This window comes from Monodelphis domestica, chromosome 2 (genome assembly GCF_027887165.1).
Source record: "Monodelphis domestica isolate mMonDom1 chromosome 2, mMonDom1.pri, whole genome shotgun sequence".
Classification (NCBI taxonomy): domain Eukaryota; kingdom Metazoa; phylum Chordata; class Mammalia; order Didelphimorphia; family Didelphidae; genus Monodelphis; species Monodelphis domestica.
The window spans coordinates 211,813,831-211,838,577 of record NC_077228.1 but is presented as its reverse complement, the minus strand read 5'-3'; the positions used below and the strand labels follow the sequence as shown (position 1 = coordinate 211,838,577).

At 37.7% G+C, this 24,747-nt stretch overlaps 1 protein-coding gene across 1 annotated transcript in view; it reads right to left on the bottom strand.

The window, feature by feature from the left end:
- Positions 1-24,747, bottom strand: part of SRP68 (signal recognition particle 68) — a 56,019-nt gene that overhangs the window by 2,440 nt on the left and 28,832 nt on the right. Inside the window, exons 9-15 of the mRNA XM_056817106.1 lie at positions 17,402-17,500; positions 11,893-11,957; positions 11,452-11,608; positions 7,659-7,753; positions 6,410-6,539; positions 4,243-4,318; positions 1,615-1,667 (exon numbers count right to left, since the gene is read on the bottom strand). Of these exons, the coding sequence (XP_056673084.1) occupies positions 1,615-1,667; positions 4,243-4,318; positions 6,410-6,539; positions 7,659-7,753; positions 11,452-11,608; positions 11,893-11,957; positions 17,402-17,500 (675 nt within the window). The remainder of the gene's footprint in view (positions 1-1,614; positions 1,668-4,242; positions 4,319-6,409; positions 6,540-7,658; positions 7,754-11,451; positions 11,609-11,892; positions 11,958-17,401; positions 17,501-24,747) is intronic.

The window sequence follows — 24,747 nt, the reverse complement described above, 5'->3', positions numbered from 1 at the left end:
CAGCCTGAAGGGCAATTATAGCCTAACCATGACTTTTGAGCCTAATCATGACCCTACACAGCTGCCATTAAGGAAAATTCCCTCCCTCCACTTAGAATGTACACTCTCTGGTCTCCTTATCACCTTATAATTTGGCAGGTTTTGTACTTTAGGGCAGCGATCAATGAGTAAGAGCCCAAATCTTTTTATTTGGGACATACAAAGTGAGTTGCAAAGGATGAGCAGACAAAGTTGGATTTTAATCAACATTACAGATCTTATCACATTATCTTTCCCCAAAACCCATCTCTCTTTCAAACTTTCCTATTCCCTATTTCTGTTGAAGGAATCATTATCATTTTAGTCATATAAGTTGACAATCTTGATATCATCCATGACTCCTCACTTTCATTCATCTTACATATCCCAGCAACTGCCAAATCTTCTTGTTTCTATCTCCACAATATCTCTCATACCTATCCATCCATCCATCCATCCATCCATCCATCCATCCATCCATCCATCCACTTCTCTCCATTCACATAGCCAGGGCTATAACCCTTAGTACCTGTTGTCTGGATTATTGTAATGTTTTCTTTGATTTCCCTGCCTCAAATCTCCTCCCCCACTTCAATCTGTTTTTCTAGAGCACAGGTCTAGTCATTCATCCCCTGTTCAATAAACTCTAGTGGTTCCTTCTTGCCTCTGATGTTTAGAATGTGAAGCCCTTCATACTGAGGTCCCCACCGACCTTTCCAGCTTTGTTATATATTAGTCTCCTTTCGGCACTCTCCAGCTCAGTTATACTGGCCTTCCTGCTGTCCCTCCCACTCAAAAAACCCCCAAACAACTAAAATATCTGCAAATGGATAGGGTATGACACCATCCATGTCATGCAGAATCATAGAAAGAAAGGATAGATTTGTGTTGAACATTTTTCACTGATTTGCTCTTGCTTATTGTTTTTGGGGATTGTCTACACAAGGAGAAATGTGAAAGCGGTTCTGTTCGATGACTATATTCAATCAATCAGTGAGTATTAAGCATTTACTATGCGCAGGCATTGTATATCTTCCAGTAGAAAAAAAGAAATTCGCCTTCAGGGATGAGTACAAGAATCAAATTCATCAAATAACTATTTGTTAACAATAATATTTCTAAGTTCACCCTTCTCCCCAGGCCATTGGAGATTTTCCCAAAATAATGAAGCACATTCAATCACACTGTTCACTATAATTTTGATTAATAATGAATGCAATATCAATAAACATTAATACCTTAATGAGCCAGTTTTCGTACTGATAAAATTTTAAAAATATATTTATTTCATCTTTATCACATCCCTTTGAAATTCTATGTCTTATATAAAGAGTACATGTATATAATTTATAAATAAACAAACATGCATATATTGAAGGTACATGCTCAAAAAATCTTTACTGTTAAGGATGTGCAATCAAAAGTTTGGAGTCCACTGCCCTAAAGACTTAATGTGCATTAAAGAAATGACAATTCACGGCTTTTTGTGAAGTGTGACAAAATAACATCTCACATCCTAGTATTAGTAAGTAAGGAGCTGGTCTCATAAGTCTGGGTTCTCACTGCTTCTCCAAGAGTATTAAAGCCTAGACTTACCTTATTGTCCTTGACTTGGGAGGGACACTCTGTTTCATGGGGGTCATTTGTATCTGAAAGATTCAGAGGGGAATAAAAATTAAAATTGTACAGGTTATACATATAAGATAGACCCAAGACATTTATGTGTGATATAAACTTAGTTAACAATCTAAGTGCCAGGATAAGAGGTTATCCACTGTGTAAGAGCTGGACCAGCTTCTGGTAGAGAGGCACACATGTAAGGAACATATGTGGCCAAAGCAACAGGCCTTTGGAACTCCAGGACACTGCTCCACTTCTGGGACAGATAAAGACAAAACTTGGAGGTATTTCCTTAAGAAACAATATTAGATTATGCATTCCCTCCATATCCTAGTAGAATAGGAGGGATTTGGTTCCCTAACCCTGTTCTCCCTCCAGCTGGTTGAAATCACAGAAAGTAGGGATACCTAGGAAATGTAACTAGCTGTTATAATTTAATAATAAAGCTCAAAAACATATCTATGTCCTGAAGGAATTCTCTGTACTAACTGGAAGAGGAGGCAACTGGCCACTGACTGGAAGACTGGCTATATACCTTCAAAGGACTTAAAAAAGTCAAGCTTGCTGAGCCCTGAAGGTAGTCTTAACAGTTCTGAGAGACATCAATTCAAGATACAAGTTCTCTAGACAGATATAAAAAGGCAGTATTCCAGGCAGAAAGTGGCTTCAAAGGTTGAGGTCTTTGGCGGCAGAGAAGAGTTGACTATGGATTCAAGAAGGAACTAGTCCTAGCTGTCAACAAAAAAACCACAGATAGGAGACCCAAGGATTCCAAATGAGCCACTAAGATCAGAGGGAAGCAGCTTGGGAACTATTTCAGCAGAGAAAGGACAACTGGGATCCTATAGTACAAGAGATTGGAATTGCCTTGGCATGGTGTTTCCTACAAGGGTACCTCACTACTATTAAGTTTGTGTCCAGTCTTCCTAAAGGCCATGTAACTTGGGAAAGGAAACCTCAGGATTACAGGGGGAAGAGGGTATATTCTGTAGCTACTCTCTCTACAAGGCCATCTTAGTGAATTGTCTTTACTTTGAGCTAATTGGGTCTTCTGGCTGGCTTACTGATGGAAGCTTGTGAATTCCAGTTTTGAGAGTATGGAACCATAGAATAACTGATGTAGCAGATGTCCCTCATCTAGATAGGTTCCTAGGTTCCTAGGAACCTAACCTACAAATATGAATTGGTGGGAACAGCCTGGGTTGGGGTGTGACACTAACTAAACAAATAGTTTAATAATGTTTGTTAAATGAATAAGATGAAACAGCATAACATCCTTTCTCCTCATCCTTCTAAATTAGGAGTTCTTAGCTTAGGGTCCAGGCTTGGTTTTCAGTTTTTGTTTTCTTAAAATATTTTGATAACTGCAATTCAACAAAATTAGTTTCCTTTATATCTTGAGGCAGCTAGATGGGAATGGATAGAATGGATGGAGTGTTGGGTTTGGAGTAAGGAAGAGCTCAAATTGGCTTCAGTAACTCACTAGCTCTGTGATCCTGGGGAAATCACTTAACTGCTGTCAGTTTTAGTTTTCCTTATCTGTAAAATAGGAATAATATCACCATCTACCTCTCAGGGCTGTTACAAGGATCAAATGAGATATTTGTAAAGTGCTTTATAAACATGGATGTGCTATAGGCAATGGGCTGCTATTTCTATTGGTATTTACTTTATACATTTAAAAGCATGATTCTAAGAAGGGTCTATGACCCAAGAAAAGCTTGAGGAACACTTGTTTTAAATGAGCTGGCTTAGTGCCCAATTGGGAAGAGTTAAGGGTTAGAACTTCAGATGGTTTCAAAGAATCACCAGCCAGAAATTCTTAAGCTATAAGTTATGTTATAAGTAAGAGAGAAGATGAAGTGGGTCTGCAAGGAGATACAAAAGCAGAGTAAAAGATTCTGGAATTCTGCAGGGGTAGTTAAGCTGTTGGTAAGGGACAATTGGATCTGGTGCTGGATCTATCTCTCTGGTTTACCTGGAGGGGACTGCCTGCTTCCCTTGCTGGCTGGACTGATATCTATAGAGCTTCCTGGTATGATTCTTAACTGTATGGGCATCTGTCTGTAAGATTTGGTGTGGGATCCTTTTGCATCCAGGATCTCTTCCTGGGTCCTGTCCTGCCTAACTGCCTCTAGTATCACCAAAAGGGGGGTTGGTTTTGGTTAGTGAAGGTCTATTTATATTTGGGTCTAGGTCTTTAGACAGCAAGGTAGTTTAGTGTAGTTTGAATCCAAGAAGACTCCAGTTATAGTTAATTAAGATCTGGAGGGGTTTTGGGTAGTTGACCTTAGTTTAGATTTATCCAAATCCCCTTTTCATCTTCCACTGACAAATAAATTCATTATTTATTCTTGATATAACCTGGACTGTGTTTGTTACCTCAGGACAGGCTTTGCCTGGATTGGGCCTGTCAGCCCACAGCTGGCCTTCCCAAAATTTTTCTTCTGATACCATAATTAAAACATCTAATAACATCACCTAAGCCACCCTACAATACAGTTACCAACTCCGAAAAGTCAATGATGATACACTTTGGAAAGAAAAAGGGGAAAGAAGAGTCTAGACTTCGCAAAAACAATCTCTGAGAAGCATGAAACTTACCTAAAATAGCAGCTGCCTGTAGGGAGTATTTTTCTGATTTCACCTGAGTAATCAATTCCTGGACATCAGGTAGCTCCTACAACATTTTAGCAAACATTAGTTCAGGATGTCAGGAGGGTTGGCAAAACAAAATAATACAGGATGATGGGTAACACAAGCCAGAATGGCTTAGAAATAAATTCATTTAATGTTGGTTTCCCCTCCCCCATTTAACGTCTTCAAAGGACTTTACCCTCTATTCCTATATATAAATATACACAAATAATTTCAATTCCTTTCACATGGAGAGAGCAATTTAATGAGTTAATAAATAGGATTTTTTTCTTGTCTCATTTCATTTCAAAGTAAGAATAGAAAGCATCTATCAAGATCTGAAGCAAATACATTAAACAGGTCTCAGTTATGCTTCTTATTTCCAAAGCCCAAATTTAGCACCACCTTTTTCTAATCTATTCTATATGCCACTGATGAATTAGTTTCCCTAAAATATGAATTGTAATGTGTTTCAAAATTTCTGAGGTACTTATGACAAAGAATGCTATCCACTTCTAAAGAAAGAATTGTTGGAGTAGGAATGCAGATGAAAGCATATGATTTTTCACTTCTTTTATTTGGATATATGTTTTGGTTTTACAAGATTATTTACTTACAAAAATGAACAACATGGAAATGTTTTGTGTGATAATACATGCATAACCTAGATCAAATTGTCTGCCAGCTCCAGGAGGCGACAGAGAAGAGGGGAGATAATTTGAATCATATAACTTTGGAAAACTGATGTTGAAATTTATTACATGTAATTGGTAAAAAAAAAAAAGTAAAACTCTTAGTACGGTTTAAGAGACAATCAGATACCAGTATAAATTCTTAACTGGGGCAGAGAGAGAGGGTGTGTGTGTGGGTGTCTTTTACATTGAAATTGCTCTACCTGGCTTAGAAAGCCCCACTTTCTCTACCTAATGCTATCTCCTATAGTCTAGCTGAACCAGTCCCCCTTCTGTCCCCCACATGCATTACAACTGTTCCCACCTGCCTGCTTCTGTCCTCAGTTGAGTGCTCTAAAGTTTCTCTAGGAAACTTTCCCTTCTTCAGCCCACACTCTATTGTTACTGCACCAGTCTGTACCACAAAATGAACACATTATATACAGTTTAATGTAGAGGAAAGAAAAGCTACTCAACACAATTCTAGGCACACAACAAATGTGCAATACTTCCTGATTTGTCTAGGTAGCTGTTATATGATGTATTGTAAGAACATCAGAACCACCACTTTCCTGTGCAGTTGGCAGAATGTTATAATCACTTTCTTTCACAGTCAAAATTTTCATGGTTTTATATCATTTTAAAGACCCCAGAGCTGGAACAACCAATTCCTTCTCACCTAGTAGAAATGCTTTCATATTGTGGTACCTTGCATGATTTTATTTTATTTTATTTTATTTTTTAAATCCTTTTGGGGCAGCTGGGTGGCTCAGTGGATTGAGAATCAGGCCTAGAGATGGGAGGTCCTGGGTTCAAATCTGACCTCAGACACTTCCTAGCTGTGTGACCCTGGGTAAGTTACTTAACCCCCTTGCCTAGCCCTTGTTGCTCTTTTGCCTTGGAACCAATATGTATTAATTCTAAGACAGAAGGTAAGGGTTTAAAAAAGAAAGAAAAAAAAGGAATGGATTTTTTCTAGTATAACTCCAGCTCCTCTTGAAACTTAGAAGCCTGAAGTGGAAGGAGAGCTCTGCCACTAGATCACAAGTCTTTAGCCTGGAAAGACTTAATGTTCCTTAGGTTAGCTTTCAAATCCAGCTTAGAAAGGAGCCAAATTACTTTGCCCCTAGCATCTATAAGACTACACAGTAAGTAGTGCTGAGCTGGGAATCAGGAAGACCTCAGTTCAAATGTGGCTTTGGATACTGAAAAGTTGTGTGACCTTGGGCAAGTCACTTAGCTGCCTGCCTCAGTTTCTTTAGCTGGAAAATGGGGATAACAATAATGCCTACATCCTAGGTTTGTTGTGAGCATCAAATGAGCTACTGCTTCGTGTGGTACCTGATACACAGTAAGGGCTTTATAAATATTAGTTATTATTTTTATCATCATCACATCCCCATAAAAAGCCTCAAGAAAGAACTCGTTTCTCTTCAAAACCAGGAGAGGAAGATATTTCCAACCTTTAGGCTATTTTGGGAGGCTCCGGCCTGAGACTGTACTTCACTGGCATATTTTAGGACTCGATCATATAGGACAAGGGCTTCACTCCATTTCTTCACCAGCACATAAGATTGAGCAATGAAGAAACACCTGGTGGGAAACAAATCACAGGAAAGTAATAGGTACTAACCTTCACAGTTTTCCCAATTGTTCAGGCTAAATTTTAACCAAGGAAAACAATTATTCTAATTTCATAACAAGGGTTTTTTAAAAGGGCCTCCAGATTTTAAACTGAAGTTTGCAGCACTGGCCTCTATGTACCTGAGAAGTACTTGAATAATATCTGTAATGCTGATGCCAAGCAGTTTAATCCTTGGCTGAACAAGTAAAAGAGGGTGGGGTCCTCTGGAATAGCCAAATAGTTACAGGAAAATTCCTTTTCCCCAATAATCAGATCTTTTTTAGGAGATCTTGAGGAGCCACCTTCCTGGACAGATTATGCTAATGAGGATCACTGGTAGTAAGCTCCGCCTTTAGACTCTAAAGTTTAGAGGGTTAATTTTCATTCCTAGCTTAGTATGAATTTAATCAGATCACCAACTAGTGAGTGCAGCTGAGCTCTTGGGGTGTGAGAGTTCTGATTGGGGTTAAAAGGGAGGGGAAGTTTTAGATTAGTTGAGGGTTTGTGGACAAATAGAGGACAATGGCTATCTAAAAGACAGAAAAGAGGAAGAAGAAAGAGGTTATGTCAAAGGATGATAAAAATAAACTTTGCAATTTTCCTTGGAGCCAAAAGTTAAGTTTGCTTGTGCTCAAACTAAGTATCGAGAATAGTCTGACAGGCTACAAATCTTGCTTTTCCTAATTCAACTTGATATCTCCCTATTCAGTTCTTATTCTCCTTTTTTGGAAGCAGGACTAAGAAAAAAGAAGGCAAGAAGATATATGAACATATGCTTTCCCCTCAGTTATTAGTAAAGTATGGTATTGTTGGTAAAAAATGGGCCATTTGGAATAAATTCTTATGAGACTGAATGGTTAGCTAAGAAAACCTAAAATGTTCTATTCTAGTTACTGGGAAAATTTCCCCCCACTGCAATGATTATCAATTTAATTTTTTTGTTTGTTTCAATTTAATTTTTTATAGAAAGAGGTATGTTTCCAATTCTCCCATGTTACCTATAAACAAAACACTATAATTTTCCTAGGGTGAAGTTAACTTCTTTTGTTATAAAAAGCAAGAGCCCTGAGACTGCCATCTGAAATTACCTGTAAGCCTTGTATACCAGTGTCTTGAGTCCTATCTCTTTTTTGAAAACTTTGTCTTCCTCTAGGCCAGGCAACTGGAGCAATTCCACCAGATTCTGTTCAAAAAGAAAAGATTTCAAATTTTAGATGGATTTATAGGAAGACTAGTAGAAGGGACAAAAGAAACAATCTGGACTCATAGTTGTATTAAATATCACTAGCTATCCTCATCAAAACCTTTAAGGTGGAATTTAGTATGTCTGGGATGCTCAGTCTTCCTCTATCTGTCCAATGAAATTCAGAGAACATGTGGCAGAGTAAAAGAGCACTGGATTTGTTCCATTCATTCACCATTCATACATTCATTCAATTTTTATTTTCAGGTTGAATTCTCTCAGTCCTTCTTCCTCCTACCCATTGAGAAAGCAAGAAATGAATTCCTAAATGGAGGGAATTTCTATACCCAGAAGAACTCATGAGGCTAGAACAAACCTCTGCTCACTTCCCCACACCTAGAAGTCCCAAACCAACTTTGCCACTCTTTTACATGCTGGCCATTCTTCTAAAGTCCCCTAAAAATTCTGGGCCAGGAGAAACTGGTATATTTTTTTGCTCCATGCTGCCCCTTCCACACCCTCACACCTACTCCAAATCACTTAATAATCTCCCCTTTGAAAGTCACTATACTCCTATATTGTCCAGATCCTTGTTGCAGGCATTTACAGACCTGCAGATTACCCCCCCTCATTTCTCAATCACTCTAGCAGTTAACTCTCATCATCTCCTTCTCCACTCATATCAACCCTCATGCTGGCTAATTTTAAAATCATATACTGATGTCTCTTTGAACATCCAATGCCCCTAGTTCATCAACCTATCAGATTCTCACAGGACCTTAAATCTAAAAATCTTCTATTATTTGAGTTTTGAAATTTCTCTTGGATCAAAATAAATATTTTTTCAACATTCCTGCTTATTAAACCTGCCCTTCATCTTCATCATGTTCTCTGGTTCATCTAATCTCTCCCTGTTCTTCCAGGATATCATCATTATTCTGGTTTCACTTTTAAGGCTTGACTCTAATGGGAACCAGTTCAATCAGGCACTGTTCCCCATTCATGGTACCACTTTCCCATGGTACCATGATAACTGGGACCATTACAAGTTTATGCCATCTATCTTACTAGTCAGGCCATTTCCACTCTCCTTTGATTTATCTCTGATTGACTCTTATTCTCCATTGTGCTCTTCCCAAACTTTCTCTTTTCTCTTTCCGTCCTCTAATAGCGCCTTCTAAGAACTAATAGATAACCTGACCTCCTATATTATTTTGAAAATTGAGGTTCTCCATTCCATCCTGAGCTCTTTCATTTCAAGGACTCTACATTTTTTTGACCTATTGTTTCCTGATTTGCTCTAGCCTTAAGAAGAACAGATGGTCTTTCTCCAGGCTAAGGCTAACTTCTTGATTTGTTCTGTCAAACTGATCTCTTTCAGAAGCCGACCTGACTGCTGTTGTCATCAAGGGGAGCAATCTTCATGCCGAAGGGGCTTGCCATCCATCAATAGCAACACCAACACCAATGGGTGGCCAAACTGCAACTCCTCCTGCCTTGCCACATAGCCCTGCTCCTCAGCTGTCATTCAGAGGAGAGAAAACCTGGCAACTTTCTGGTGCTGCAATTCCTGACTCATTAGCAATCACTGCTACCAAAGATCCAGAAAAGAAAGTTCCTTGGCATCATCAAATAATTCAAAGAATATGATTTTATCAATGGAAAGTACACTAATGAAGATACATTACTGCCTGTTTCACTTGCATCCTAAGCATCACTGGGCCCTCCCATCTGATTTAAGAGGTGAAATTTCATATACACATGTTGTTTCTCCTATTGTAAGTTCCTTAAGAGCAGGGACCTATTTGTATTCCCAAGGCAGAGGAAGTGTGTTGCACATAGTAGAGGCTTAATGTTTTTTTTCATTTATTTCATTCATTCAACTTAGTCTTAAAAAAAAGAAACATACTTTATTTGACCTGCCCATCCTCAAGCTACTCATCCTTTTTTCTCTTTCACTACTAAACCACTAGAAAGAGAAGACTAAGAAATTGTTCCTACTTTGTTAAAATGCCTCCTTAACTTCCTCATTTTGTATTCACTTGTCATCCCTTTGCAAATGGAGGCTTTTGAATCCACTACTTGATTGAAACTGCCATCTTAAAGATTACCAATGATCTCTTAGCTGCTAAATTCAATCACCTTTTCTCAGTTTGTGACCTCTCTGATCTTTCTGTGGCTTCTGACACAAGTGCCCACTCTTCTGGATGTTTCCCTTGGCTTCCGTGACACTGTTCTCTCCTAGTTTTCCTCTTACCTATTTATCCTTCCCACACTCTGTATCACCCAAGTGTCTGTCCTGCCTTCTCAGGTCTCTTTGCATGACTTCAATAAGCATCTTTATGAAGTTGGCTCCCAAATCTATTATATTATACATATAGCCCTAATTATTCCCCTGAACAACTCCAGTCCTTCACTGTCAACAGCCTACTAGAACATCTACATTCCCACAGGAAACACAAACTCAACATTTTCAAAGTGGAACTCATTTCCTCTGCTAAGCCTACCCCTCTCCTCCCAAGTTCCCTATTTCTATTGCAGGTCCCAACATTTTCCTACAAAACAAGGACCTTTATTACTCATCTTGCCTAAACTATTTGAATGGCATGATTAGCTATTCTGCATCAAGTCTTTTCCCTCTCCAACCTGTCCTCCACACCTTGCCACGTTTATCTTCCTAAAGCACATGTCCAAGTTACTCTCCTGCTTAAAGACATTCAATGGTTCTCAGCTGCACCTCAGATAATGGCTCTCCACAATCTGCATCTTACTTACTTCTTTAATCTTATTTCACATTGTTCACATATTTTTATATTCTGGCCGCACTGGATATAAGCTGTTCTCCAAACTAGTTCTATCTCCATACTCCACCCCCATCCCCCACTTTCCCCCACAATCTCTGAGCAGTTGCAAAAGCTATCCTTCATGTCTGTTCAACACTTTTTCCTCAACTTTATCTTCCTTCAATGTTCATCTCTCTCCTTCTTCAAATATTCCTAGAGAATCCTCTCCTTTGCCCTCATTACTCCTCCTATCCCTAGTAAATTTTATGCCCCTGAAGAATAAGGATTAATCCATGTTTGTCTTTCTAGCCTCAATAATGCCTTGTCCACAGTAACCACATAATTATTTGGTGATTTAAATTAAGTGCTGCCTGATTATTTCTGCTAAAAATGATCTCATCTGAACTATAGCATTTGCTACCTTTATCATTCATGTGGGACTTACATACTACTTTGTATTTCATTTCTGTGATATGTACAAGCTATGGAACAATGGAAATAACAGTGGTTTTTGAGTTCTGAACACAATACTTACCAGCTGGGTAACCATAGGCCAGTCAATTAACCTTTAACCTTTCTGAACCTCATTTCATTACCTGTAATTTGGGATGATACTCACAGAGCTGTGGTGAGAAAAGTACTTTGTATCCCTTAAAGTCCTAATTACCATCTTCCAATAAGAATGTATGTAGTGGGAAGGCAATGAGTGGCTACATCTTCTCTCCCTCTGGATCTCCTAAAGCACCCTGTAGGGTGTCTTACACATAATAAGGACTTAACAAATATTTGCTGCTTGACTGGAGCTCACCAGGTAACAGGTGTTGCCTGCTGGCAGGCCCTTTCATGCTGTTTTGGTCCAACAAACCCAGAGAACCCCTGAAGATTGGGGTCTTTGCTCCCCGTCACAAATGTCACCTGGAGGATGATGTCATAAAGGCGGATCAGGTCCTGGGGCCGAGGAGAGCGCTTGCTGTCATCCTCTGGCTGCTGCTGAAGCAGCGCCTTCTGCAGCCCCTTTGCCATGCTTTCATTACGCTTGATTGCAGTGGACAGCTTGATGAAAGTCAAGTAGCTAGAAGGCACCATATAACAGCTCAGGTTATGCTCAGTGAAGGTCATTCAGCAGTTCACATAAATGCCACTGTTGCAAAACTTGGTATTAAGGGAAAGAAATGGAAGGCAAAGAAGAGGACTAAGAATATTTCCCACTCACTAGACATAAGCCATATGCAGTAGCTTTAAGTAGTTAAGTTTCTCAAGCACAGGTAGAGAAGAAAAGCTTCCAAAAGCAGCAAACAAAATTCCTTAGTAATTCCCCACCCTAATCCCTGCCCCAATTTCAGAAACACCTCCTACCTGTGTAGGTATTGCAAATTAGAAACTTTCCCAGACTCTCCATCAATGCTGTTCTCCCTTTGTTTCTGCAAATATTAGGAAAAAAAAGATCAGGCAGAACATTTGTTCCCAATCTTATTGGAAAGACTATAGGATTGCAACTGTAGCCTTTTGTTGGCTGGGTTGACCACTCAATGCTAAGATATATAAATGCTGAATTGCAAGGTCAAAAGAATCTAGTATTACTGCAGTAGCTCTGTTAAACAGAAAAAAGATTTACATTGGAAACAATCACTCAGTTGTCATGGACATTTAAAAAATGGGCCTGGACCCTGAGGTGATTTTCTTGGGTAGACAGATAAAAAACATAACATGAATCTACCAACCAACTGGAAAATACCAGCATACCATCATCTGCTAACCTCTCCAAATTACTTTCCCACCTTCCTCAAAATGACTTTAAGTATGATCCAGCCCTCTTTTCCCAGTCACTCCTTCACTCTCCTTGGCAATAAGAATACAACAATAAATACTAATGACCCTTTACACCTCCTAGATGCAGAGTGTACATGTTTCTTTTCTTTTTCTTTCTTTTTTTTTGTGGGGGAAGGAGAGAAGTAGGGGAATGAAGAAGGAAGACCAGGTCTTCTACCTATTTTGCCCTGGCTAGATGTGCTGTGACCATTCATAGTCTGATCTTAAACACTGATTAGCACAGAAACTTTAACCTGCCCTAGTCTGGGCTGGTTCATTCCTCTTTAGGCAGCATGGTGGTCCTCTGCTCCTGGGAGTTCACCACATTTGGTTCAGACTTAATGTAGACATGATCAGCGTGAGCCCTACTACAGTCCAGAATTCAAGTAATCCACCAGCTTCTGACTCCCTCTGGAGCAAGGATTACAGATGTGTGCCCCCAAATCCTGATCACAACAGACCTTTCCAATGAGCTTCACATTCACAGCCTTTCAGTTACTCACCAACATATCTTATACTCACAAGTGTTCTATTTACAAGGGTTCTGAAATTTTTATTAGTCTTCATTCTCACCGACACTCCTAATCTTTTCACTAATACATTAGTGCTATTCTAAGTCCCACTTCTCTTCACACTCCATCTATATTCCAAAATCAGTCATTACACAATACTCTCATTTACTATCCTACAATCTCTTCATCCATATTCTGACACAAAGGCATTACTAAATTCCAAATCTAGGTAATTTAATTATCTAATTTCCCTGATCCCAGGTTGCCAAATATTGTTGGAAAAAAATCATGAACTCTAGCCAACTGTCTCCACTACAGCATTACCTAATCTGAGATAGACTCTCAATATTGTTCTAAAAATGATATTCTCCTATTGATTCCCTAATTCTTCCTCACAGCTGTATGTTCTTGGATAGGTCATTTAATCTCAGATCTTAGTTTCCTGGTTCTGTAAAACAAGAAACTTCCACACCCTCGAAAACTTTTCCTAGACTACTCAAAATTCTATGACCAAAAGATCTAGATAATTCTATGTAAATTTCAAACCCTAATACTGCTCTGAACCTTCACCCACCTCCATTCTTTTCTTCTAATATCACAAGAGACTGGCTCCTTCTCTTGGAAAGTTAACCTCTTCAAGGTGTGTTCTCAATCTCCCCCACATGACCTACTATACCAGTTTTCTTCCTTCTCTTGTACATATATTTCAATATCTTTTCCTCTCAAAATCCAAATGTACCCGGGCCTTTTCTTTATCAGAATCAACAACAACAACAAAAAAAATTCATCAAATATTCCTTCTTTGTCACCTCTCAAGTCAGAATCCTATCTGCCTTTTTCCATTCACTGACACTTGCTTATCCACTCCTATAATCTGGTTTCTATCCTCATCACTATACTGAAACTGCCCTCTCAGGTTACCAATAACTTTTTCTTCTTTTTTAAAATCCTTTCCTTCTGTGTTAGCAATAATTTTAAGAGAAGAGCTAAGGGTTAGGTTATCAGGGTTAAGTGAATTGGGATAAGCCCAGGGTCATACAGCTAGGAAGTGCCTGAGGTCAGATCTGAACCCAGGGCTCCTGACTCCAGGCATAGTGCTCTCTATCCACTGTGCACCTAGCTGCCCCAGTAAATGTTTACCGACTACTACCATTTTTGAAATCTCCATTCATTTTGTAGAACACTGTGAAAAATAAAAAATAAATAAGATCATCTCTCTCCAGTTTAGCACCTAGTAAGGTCAATGACTTTCAAATAAATAATTAAAACGCAGAATTAAAAGTTGATATACTGAGTCTCTTTCCTCCTGTTTCTGTTCTTGGTCTTCTCTTAGGTCTTAAAGTTTACCCCAGGTGGTCTCCGACCTGTATGACTACTATTCACTGACTACTGCCTCTCTACAGATAACTCCCAAGTAACTAATCTCCAACTCTTATCTTTCTTGACCTTTTCACGTTTATTTCCAGATTTCCAAATGCTTATTTGATATCTCTACTTGAATTTTATACCAATACTAAGTTCAAAAATGTCTCAAACCAAGACCATCCATCTTCCTGAAAAATATAATTCTCTTGACTCCCCAAAACCATTTCTGTCATTGGCACCAACCTTCTTCCAGTCACTCAAGCCTGAAACACTGCAGTTTCAACTAATCAGTAATCTGAATCTAAAATCTAACCAGTCATCTTTTAATTCTACCTCTGAAATGCCTCTTACATCTATCTGTCCTCTCATTTTAGTTCAGTCTCTCATTACCTCTCACCTGGATTACTAATAGCTTCCAAACAAATGTCCTTGCCTTTAGTGTCTTCTACAGCCAATGTTTTACAGAGCAATGCAAGATTAATCTTCCTAAAGCACAGCTCTCAACATGTTATTCCCTTGTCAAAAAAAAATATCATTTTGCTCTATAGCAAAAATGAATAATATGGAAATAGATGTCAAGTGATAACATTTGTACAACCCAGTGGAATTCCTTGTCAGCTCTGGGAGTGGGGAGGGAAGAAGAGAGGGAAAGAAAATGAATTATGTAAACATGGAAAAATATTTAAAAATAAAAAAATTTTAAAATACTATCATTGTTTTCCTACCAACTTTATGAAATCCAAGCTATAAAGCCCAGCAATCAAAGCATTCTGCAATGTGATTCCAATATACATTTTAAACCGTATTTCAACTAATATCCCATCATAAGCTTTACATCCCAAGTTGTCTTCTTTCTACTTCTCAAAGATGTCCTGGGCTTTCCTTTCTTTATGTCTTTCTCCACACTCTTCTCTATGCCATGAATTCCTTTCCTCCCCTCCTCACTTCAATTTGAAATGTTAAGCAATTAATTAATTAATATAAATATATAAGAATAGAAGCGATTCTCTAATAGGTAAGTGGTCAAAGGATATGGACAGTTCTCCAAAGAAAGGTTTGTTATCAACATTTATATGAAAGAATGCTCCAAAACACAAATAATAAAAGAAATGCAAAATAAAATAATTCTGAGGTTCCAACTCACACCCATAAGATTGGTAGAGATAAGAAAACCCCAAACCAAATTTTAGAATGTGTTATTAAAGGGTTCCTTTGTGAGTATGACAAGGCTGACAAACTGGTAAATCACTGTGAGATGGATGGGTTTGGGACTGGCTGAATCTAAGTGGCAATTTGATTAGTAGACAGATTAATGGAGTTAAAGCCATCTTTGGTGGAGTATTTCAAGGCTCTGGTCTGCTCATCATTCTTAATGATGACTTGGATAAAGGCATAGATAGCATGTTTATCAAATTTTCAGATGGCACAAAGCTATAAGGGATAGCTATAGTAACCCTCACAAGAGTCAGAATTCAAGAGAGAACAAATCTGCCAAATCTAATTAAGTACAACTTAATAACAATAAATGTTAAGTTTTACACTTGGTTTCAGTCATATGTAAAAATATAGGATGGGAGAAACAGAGGTAGGTAAAACTTTTCCGTCAGGATCACATATGATTCAGCAGCCCCCACTATAAATGAACAGAATATTACAGAAGTCAAAGCTTTTAGACTTATAGCCAAGAAAAATTTACTTGGCAAAACTGAATAGAATATCATGGGGGGAAAATGAATCTCTAATGAAATAGAGAACTTTCAAGCATTCCTAATGAGAAGACCAGAGCTGTGGAGAAACTTTAAGTTCAAACACTGAAATGAAGAGAAGCATAAAAAGGCAAACATGAATAAACAACAATAAAGGACTACACATGGATAAATTGCTCATATTCAAATATGAGATGATACATGTGTCCCTTCTGAACCCCAGCATCATCAGAGTTCAGAAAGGAAACCCAAATAGACAATGCCTGCAAGGCTTATATTTTTGTCCTGATGATCACAGGAAAATGGGAGAGAGAAGAGGAATGCACTGTGAAGTAGGAGACTGGGGGTTAGGGGGAGAGAAGAGATGATTAGGGAAAATTATCTTATGAGGGTGCACAAGTAGACATCTATATAAATCAGGTCAGGGCAGGAGGAGAGTGACACCTAAACCTCACTTTCTTGTGAAGTGGTCAAAAGAAGGATGACCACACATGTGTGCATGAGAGCACAAATACATGTAGAGTTGAATAAAGAAATACATTTTGATTAATAGGAAAACAGGAAGAAAAGAGACAGGGGTGAAGACAAGGAGAATAAACTCAAAGGATATAGTAAAAAATATTTATCTTTTTTTTGAGATGGCAAAGAAAAGGAATCTAAAGAAGTACCCAGAAATTAGAGAATGGATGAACAAGTTACAGTATATAAATGTGATGGAAGATTATTATGTTGGACTCCTTTTTTTTTAAACCCTTATTTTCTGTTTTAGCATCAATTCTAAGACAGAAGAGTGGGAAGGGCTAGGCAATCAGGATTAAGTGACTTGTCCAGGGTAACACAAGTGAAGAAGTGATTTGAGGCCACATTTGAACCTAGGTTCTCCTGACTCCAGGCATAGTGCTCTCTATCTACCATTCTACCTAGCTGCTGAACTCTTATTAATATCAAGACCAACCAGGATTCTAGAGTACTAATGTTGAAACATGCTCCCCACCTCTTGACAAAGAAGTGAAGGACACAGAATGCAAAATGAAACAAAAAAAATTTTTTGGACATGGCCGAGGTAGAAATTTGTTTTAATGACTACACATGTTTGTAATGGTTTTTTTAATGCTCCCAAGGGAGGATGAGGTGTACCTTGGCTGATTTTAAATTATCAAGACTTGATGATCAACTAAATATAGGTTTGAGAAAAGAAAGAATAAAAGCTGGCTGAGGTTTAGAGTTTAACTGATTAGGACAACATGATACTATTAAAAGTTGGAGAGGCTATGTATTCAGGGCTAGAAAGTCAACTGCTGAGAGTTGGTAACTGAAGCTTGAGAGAAGGACAGTGAAGAACTTAAGGTAAAGTGAACCAGAAGTTAAGAGAACATATGTACTAGGACAAATGAATATTCTAGCTGAAGGAATATATAGTAAGTCATGTGGACTAAGAGGTCAATACAGGGGGATCTTCTACAACTGTTTTACCTGATCTGGCTTGAGCTCTTCCCGGACAGCTTGTATAGTATCCCGACATTCACTAAGCAAGGACTCAAACAGCCGTTCCTTGGTTTCTTCACTTTCAGCCTAAATAAGAAGGCAGGAAACATAAAGAAGTTTTTCAAGACAACCATAACACTTAGTAATCAGAGGACAAACAGCTTTTGAGTACTATGATTAATTAGCACAAACCCAAACCAATTAGTCCAACTAGAAATGTCACTTCAGTCAGAAATGTTTTATATTTAGTTTATCTTCTACTCAATGTTCTTATTTGCCTTGAAATGGCTATAATTGGAGAAAGGGTAAATAAATAGATCGAAATCTACATGAGACCCACTGGTTAGGCTTAGCTAAAATTTCCCTTATGTGTCTGCAAAGAAGTATTTTTAACTGAAATTCTTTTTATAGCTGCATATCAAGGTTCCCTACTGTAAAGTGAAGAAGCCTGTCTTTCTTTCTTGTCCTTGCCACAGACTATACCCAATGACTATGTAGTGTCAACATAATTACTCATTTCTAATATATAGTAAGCCCTGAGGTTTTATACTTCTTTCCTAGATCTAAATAAGGGACAAACTTTGTCAGTAAGCAAAGTTGTGATTCTTAATATAACAGCTCTAAGAATTTTCTTGACTACAGAAATTCAGAGGATTAAAGAAATGACTCCTTGTTGGACAACTTTGAACAGCTAAGGAAGATGATTGTAAGGGAATATTCTCAGCAGCACTGCTGGGCATGCAGCTTGGCTGAACACCTATAGGGCAAAGGAAAAAGTGCTTCATTAAGTGAAACCCTGCCAAACCACATTAGTATTCTAAAGAATCTGACTGAGCAGATAGGAATGAGAAAAAAAGGAAAAAGAAGCTGAGCTTGTATTACTGGCAGACCTGCTGTGAAGTGAAAAGAAACAACATTCCATTACGGTATTTGACTTCCCACAGAAACTAGACATAAAATCTTTAAAAGACATTTGACATTCAACTGACCTTCCACAAACAATTCCAGAAGAAAACTAGCACAGACCATTCATTTAAAAGATGGGAGAGAAAAAATGAAAACATTGCTCTTTTAAGAACAATAAGGTTTATTTTCTAGTGACCAATGTTAAAAAATAAACAACAAAATCACAAATATGCTTTATCTACTTAGAACATGCTGAAATTTGTCACACAGGTACTAATTTTAAAAGATTTGAGCCATCTTTCCAAACCTAGTGGTCCATTGGATTGCATCCTACTTATCTTGTTTAAATTTTATTTAAGGCAGTCAAAGTCAACCTAGAGAAACATACTTTGAATCTTATGCATTTTATTGAGCATTTCAATTATTATTTATCAAATCAATCAACTAAATATTTCCAACTATACATTTTCTAGAATTATGCAGACTTGTGGTAGTTTTTAATGACTGCCATAAGTTGTTAAAAGGTTTAGCATTTTAAAAAAATAGGTGTTAGGGGTTAGAAAAAAAGGTATGAGAGGTGCAGTGGGAGCAAACTTTTGTTTTACCAGCTTAACAAGAACTTCCTCTATGCTTGTGTCAACAAGAGGCTAGGGCAGGGCTCAGAAGTAAAAAATTAGATGAAATATTTTAGCTGTCAACTGTCATCTAATAATCACTTTAAGTAAGCAGCCGACTTAAAGGGATTTTGATTGCTTAAGCAAAATCCTAAGCCTCAGTGAGTGTTTAATGGTAGCCTTAAAAGAAGATGAGAGAAATGAGAGATAATTGACTAGTTGTATTTTTGAGACACCCACACATAAGGTGAATCAGAGACGGTTATTCCAGAGTAGAGCTACTAATGATTCTGTTAGGGCAGGGCAGAATTGGGCAGGGCAAGGCAGAACTATCTCCTAAACAGGAAGTCTTGCCTTTATTAGGGATCTTTCACTGCTTTGCTGAAAAAATCTATCTTCAAGATCAAGGGATCTAATAAAAGGACAATAGAATAAAAAAACTCATTTTGGGGAGCATCCTGCCAGTATGTCTTCAAGGAAACTATGAAGACTGTTTAAACCAAAGTCTTCCAAAATCATTAATACTCCCAAAATCAAGTAATAGACTTGCCCAAAAGAGTAGAACAAAAAAGGTATTTGATAGTCTTACTGGACCATTTTTCCAAGTGAGAGAGATGAAACAGGGACAAGCTTGTGAAATAAGAATAGGAAAACCAAAGGCCTAGCATTTGGCCCTTTATTTAAATCCTGAAAAGATCAATTCTAGGTCAATATGAAACACTCTAGGATGTGCTTTTCTACAACTCAAGATTTATTTTCTAAGCTTTTTAATTTTTTTTATTTATTTATAGATTGATCAATACTAAGGAAAATCAAATACCCCAGGAATGTGCCCTTTAGGTTAGAGACCATCCCTGGCTTCTAAACACATTAAGTTCCTAGTTTGTTTTACTTGATCTACAGAAATTGCTGGAAGGTGGTAAGATGAACAAATACTAAGACTTTAAGGCAAGTCTGACTGCATTCTGAACCCTACCCAAAGAAAAACAATATGGCATCTGCAGGGAGAAAATAGGAAAGGGAAGAGAGGAGGCAGAGAGAAACAAAAGACAATTTCACCCAAAGTATTAAAAATAAAAGTGAAAAATGCACAGGGAAGAATTGATAGAGGAATGCACTAAGCTTTCATGTTAGAAAAACTGCTTTAAAAAAGACTCCTTGTTCTCTTCTCAATCTCAATTAAGATCATCGAAGGTAAAGAAAGCATATGTTTCATACAGACCCAGAATATTACAAAGCATCTTCTAGGAACAGTTCAGCTGAGGTGCAATCTTAAGAAAAGGAGATAGCAGAAGTGTAGGATAAACTGAGATGTGTGTGTGTGTGTGTGTGTGTGTGTGTGTAAAATGTCTGAGACTTGGCAGCAGAGGCTAAGGAGTTTGCCACTGAATTCTGGCAGTCAACATCCTCAGACCAATTTTTCTTTTTGAATTTTATTTAAATAGTAGAAAATTCTGTTTATTCTTTAACTGCAGTGTTGAACTATTTGAAGGTCACAAGTATATGAAATATCATAGGATTCAGACTCTAAAAGAGCTAGCCAAACTATCCTTTTTACAGATGAAGAAACTGAGGCACAGAGAGGAAAGGACTTGGGGGAGTTCCCAATGTTAGAAAGGGACAGAATTGCGATTTAAATTAATATCCTGATTAAAAACCAACTAAACTAAAGTTTTGTTTTGCTTTTTAAATCAAGACCTGTGATTTCCTCAACATGAGGAACTCCTGGGGTGGAAACTTCTTGTACCAATGCAGATCAGCAACATATTTTCTTAGAGAGTTTCCTGGGAGATTGAGAGGTTAAGTGGTTTGTCTATGATCACATGGGCAGGATAGACCAAAGGCTAGACTTGAAACCAGGTTTTCCTTACTTTAAAACCATATCCATGGTGCAAGGGACTTGGTTTAAAAACAAACTAACCAAAAAAACCCCAAACCCAGGGTTTAGTACACATTTAGTCAAATATTCTACACCTTCTATGTATAACTTGATACAATGATCAAAGTTGGATGTAATAAAACACATACAAAGAAACCAACTCTTCCTCTTTTCAGCTAGAATAAACCTCAGGCTTAAGGGCAAAAATAAGTATGAGTTAAAAGAAAAAAACGCCATGGTGAAAACAAAGCAGAAGTCACCCAAATACCTATATTCAGAGTACTGAAGTAATTAGTTAAATTAAGTTAAAATAAATTAAATTACAAAGTAAGAATGGAGACTGATTATAGAATCCTTTCTCCATCCAATGTTCCTGGCTGCAAACCCTCCTTGCCTGCCCATGCAACAAGGATCATAAACGAAGGTAGAGAGTAAATATATTTCACACAAGGATCAGAGACAAAAGATTGCTTGCTGATTCTTTCCATGATGATTCATTTGTTTTTCTTTGCCTTTATTGATCTTTGGAGACCTTGAATATGGCTTACCTCTCTCAATCCATGTTACCTTCCTGCTAATTTGTACTGGCTTTTAAGAAAAGTTTAACTCATTTTGCTTAAACCAAGGTATCTTAAACGTTTACCCTGCCTACTCTACAACAATCACTTAATCTTCCTTTTACTAAAAGGTGTATACTGGCCTTGATCCTTTTCCTACCAGCTACTTTCCTGCTTAACCCGGCTACTAGTCTTAGTCCCTCCTTAATTATGTTTCATTGCTCTATATGTTCAACAAATTTAACAAAACAGTTTCAAATTTAAAGTTATTCACTGTTGATAAATTGATATATGAATTTTGCAAGGTGGGGAGGGTGCCTATACCCATGATTTAAATAATACAGAAACTCCCAGTGTGGAAACTGACTCCACCAATGCAGGCATACAAGTCCTGTAGTTTTAAAAAGTTGCCTGGGGCACTGAGATGTTAAGTCATTTGCTCATGGCCATATAGCCAGAACTTGGTCTGTATTTATAGTGCTATAGTCCCTGTGTATATAATTTTCTTGGTTCTACTCACTCTTCACTTGGGGCAGCTGGATGGTGCAGTGGATAGAGTGCCCGACCTGGAGTCAGGAAGACTCATCTTCCTGAATTCAAATCTGGCCTCAGACACTTACTAGCTGTGTGACTGACCCTGCGCAAGTTACTTCACCCTGTATGCCTCAGATTCCTCATTTTTAAAATGAGCAGGAGATGTATACCCTATACCAAGATAAACTTAGAATGGGTGAATGACTTAAATATAAAGAAGGAAACTATAAGTAAATTAGGTGAACACAGAATAGTATACATGTCAGATCTTTGGGAAAGATTTTAAGACCAAGCAAGAGTTAGAAAAAAAATTACAAAATGTAAAATAAATAATTTTGATTACATTAAATTAAAAAGGTTTTATACAACCAAAATTAGAAGGGAAGCAACAAATTGGGGGGAAAATCTTCATAACAAAAACCTCTGACAAAGGTCTAATTACTCAAATTTATAGAGCTAAATGAATTGTGCAAAAGAAAAAAAAACAAGCCATTCTCCAATTGATAAATGGGCAAGGAACATGAATAAACAATTTTCAGATAAAGAAATCAAAACTATTAATAAGCACATGGAAAAGTGTTCTAACTCTTATAATCAGAGATGCAAATCAAAACAACTCTGAGGTATCACCTCATACCTAGCAGATTGGCTAACATGACAGCAACGGAAAGTAATGAATGCTGGAGGGGGTGTGGCAAAGTAGGGACACTAATTCATTGCTGGTGGAGTTGTGAATTGATCCAACCATTCTGGAGGGCAATCTGGAACTATGCCAAAAAGGCACTAAAAGACTGTCTGCCCTTTGATCCAGTAATAGCACTGCTGGGTTTGTACTCCAAAGAGCTCATAAGGAAAAAGACCTGTAACAAGAATATTCATAGCTGCTCTCTTTGTGATGGCAAAAAATTGGAAAATGAGGGGATGACCTTCAATTGGGGAAATGGCTGAACAAATTGTGGTATATGTTGGTGATGGAATACTATTGTGCTCAAAGGAATAATAAACTGGAGGAATTCCATGTGAACTGGAACGACCTCCAGGAATTGATGTAGAGTGAAAGGAGCAGAACCAGGAGAACACTGTACACAGAGACTGATACACTGTGGTTCAATCGAATATAATGGACTTCTCCATTAGTGAATGCAGTGATCCTGAACAACTCTGAGGGATTTATGAGAAAGAACACTATCCACATTCAGAGGAAAAACTGTGGGAGTAGAAACACCAAAGAAAAACAACTGCTTGATTACATGGGTAAAGGGGGATATGATTGGGGATGTAGACTCTAAATGATCACCCTAGTGCAAACATCAACAACATGGAAATAGGTTCTGATCAAGGACAATCTAAAACCCAGTGGAATTGCGTGTCAGCTATGGGAAGGGGTGGGTGGAGGGGAGAGAGGGAAAGAATATGATTCTTCTAACCAAGGAATAATGTTCTAAATTGACTAAATAAATTTTTCAAAAAAAAAAAAGAGCAGGAGATGGAAATGGCAAACCACTCTAGTATTTTTGCCAAGAAAACCCCAAATGGGGTCTTGAAGAATTGGACAACTGAATAACACTTTTCACTTTGAATCAATTCACAAGTCTTCCCATGCCTCTCTGTATTATTCATAGTCATCACTTATTAGAATGAAGTAATTGTCTATTACACTCATGTACTACAAGTTTGTTTAGGCATTTCCCCAATCAATAAGAATCATTTTGTTTCCAGTTCTTTGCTATTACAAATCCTATTTGGGTATATATAGAACCTTTTTATCTCTTTGACCTGAGAATACTTCTTTAAATTAATAAGGCCTGTAAGAATGTATTTTTTGTAAGAGAAAAAGTCAATTAAGATGTTTTATGTCTTAAAATCAAGTTGACACTAATTTAAAAAACACACACAATTAATGTTCACTACCATAGCCTGACTCCAGAAGAAAATATTCCACCACAGCCAAGACAGGAGAATTACTACCTAAGGTTCCAGTGCTCTTCTTCCACTTTTGTTCCTTGAGTCTCTAATTAACTCAGGCAGGTGGCAAAGAAAAGTAATACCACACAAAGCAAATGTGAGTAATTACAGGTCTACAGCTGAAGACGCTTACAATGAAATTATGCTTGCCAACCACAGATAAAAGATTTCTCAATACAAAAAATTCCGTACAAGTAGGTGACCCTAGACATTGTTTATTGTTTCTTTTACTCCTTCACTGTTCATTCAGTAGCAACTGGCAATTTAGGTAGTCCTCTTGAAGAAGCATGATTTATCTCACACTAGCCCCCAGGTGTAGTAAACCTACCCGAATCATTGTCAAGATTATCCAATCATCAGTATATAGTATTACCTTCAAATTCAAAGGTCAACATATGAAGAAAAACACACAAATAGTACAGTTATGACAGGAAAACATTTTTGTTTGAATATATTTTCAATGAACAGAGAAAACAGACTGATTTTCCAAGATGAAAAGGACAAATGAACTTCAAAGGGAAATACTTCCATAGTTCCTGTAGATAAAAGGAAGAACAAACACTGAGCCATTGCACCACCTACTGGGCAGAGTACATGTCAAGCACCAGTTTTAGGGTCAGAGCTAGGGTAATCTTAGAAATCTCCTAGTACAATTCTTATATTCTACCTAAGAGAAAATGGATCTCAAGGAACAAAATTGTTTCCTCAAAGTCACACAAGTCGTCACTCTCCCCCACCTTTCATATTTTTAGAATGAAGGTTCCTGATCAACTGCTTTATTTCACTAAATACCAGGATTCTTATACAAAGATGAAACTGCAATATTACCAGCTACCTCCACAATCAGTAATGCAGGGTCTCATATAATTAATACATCTA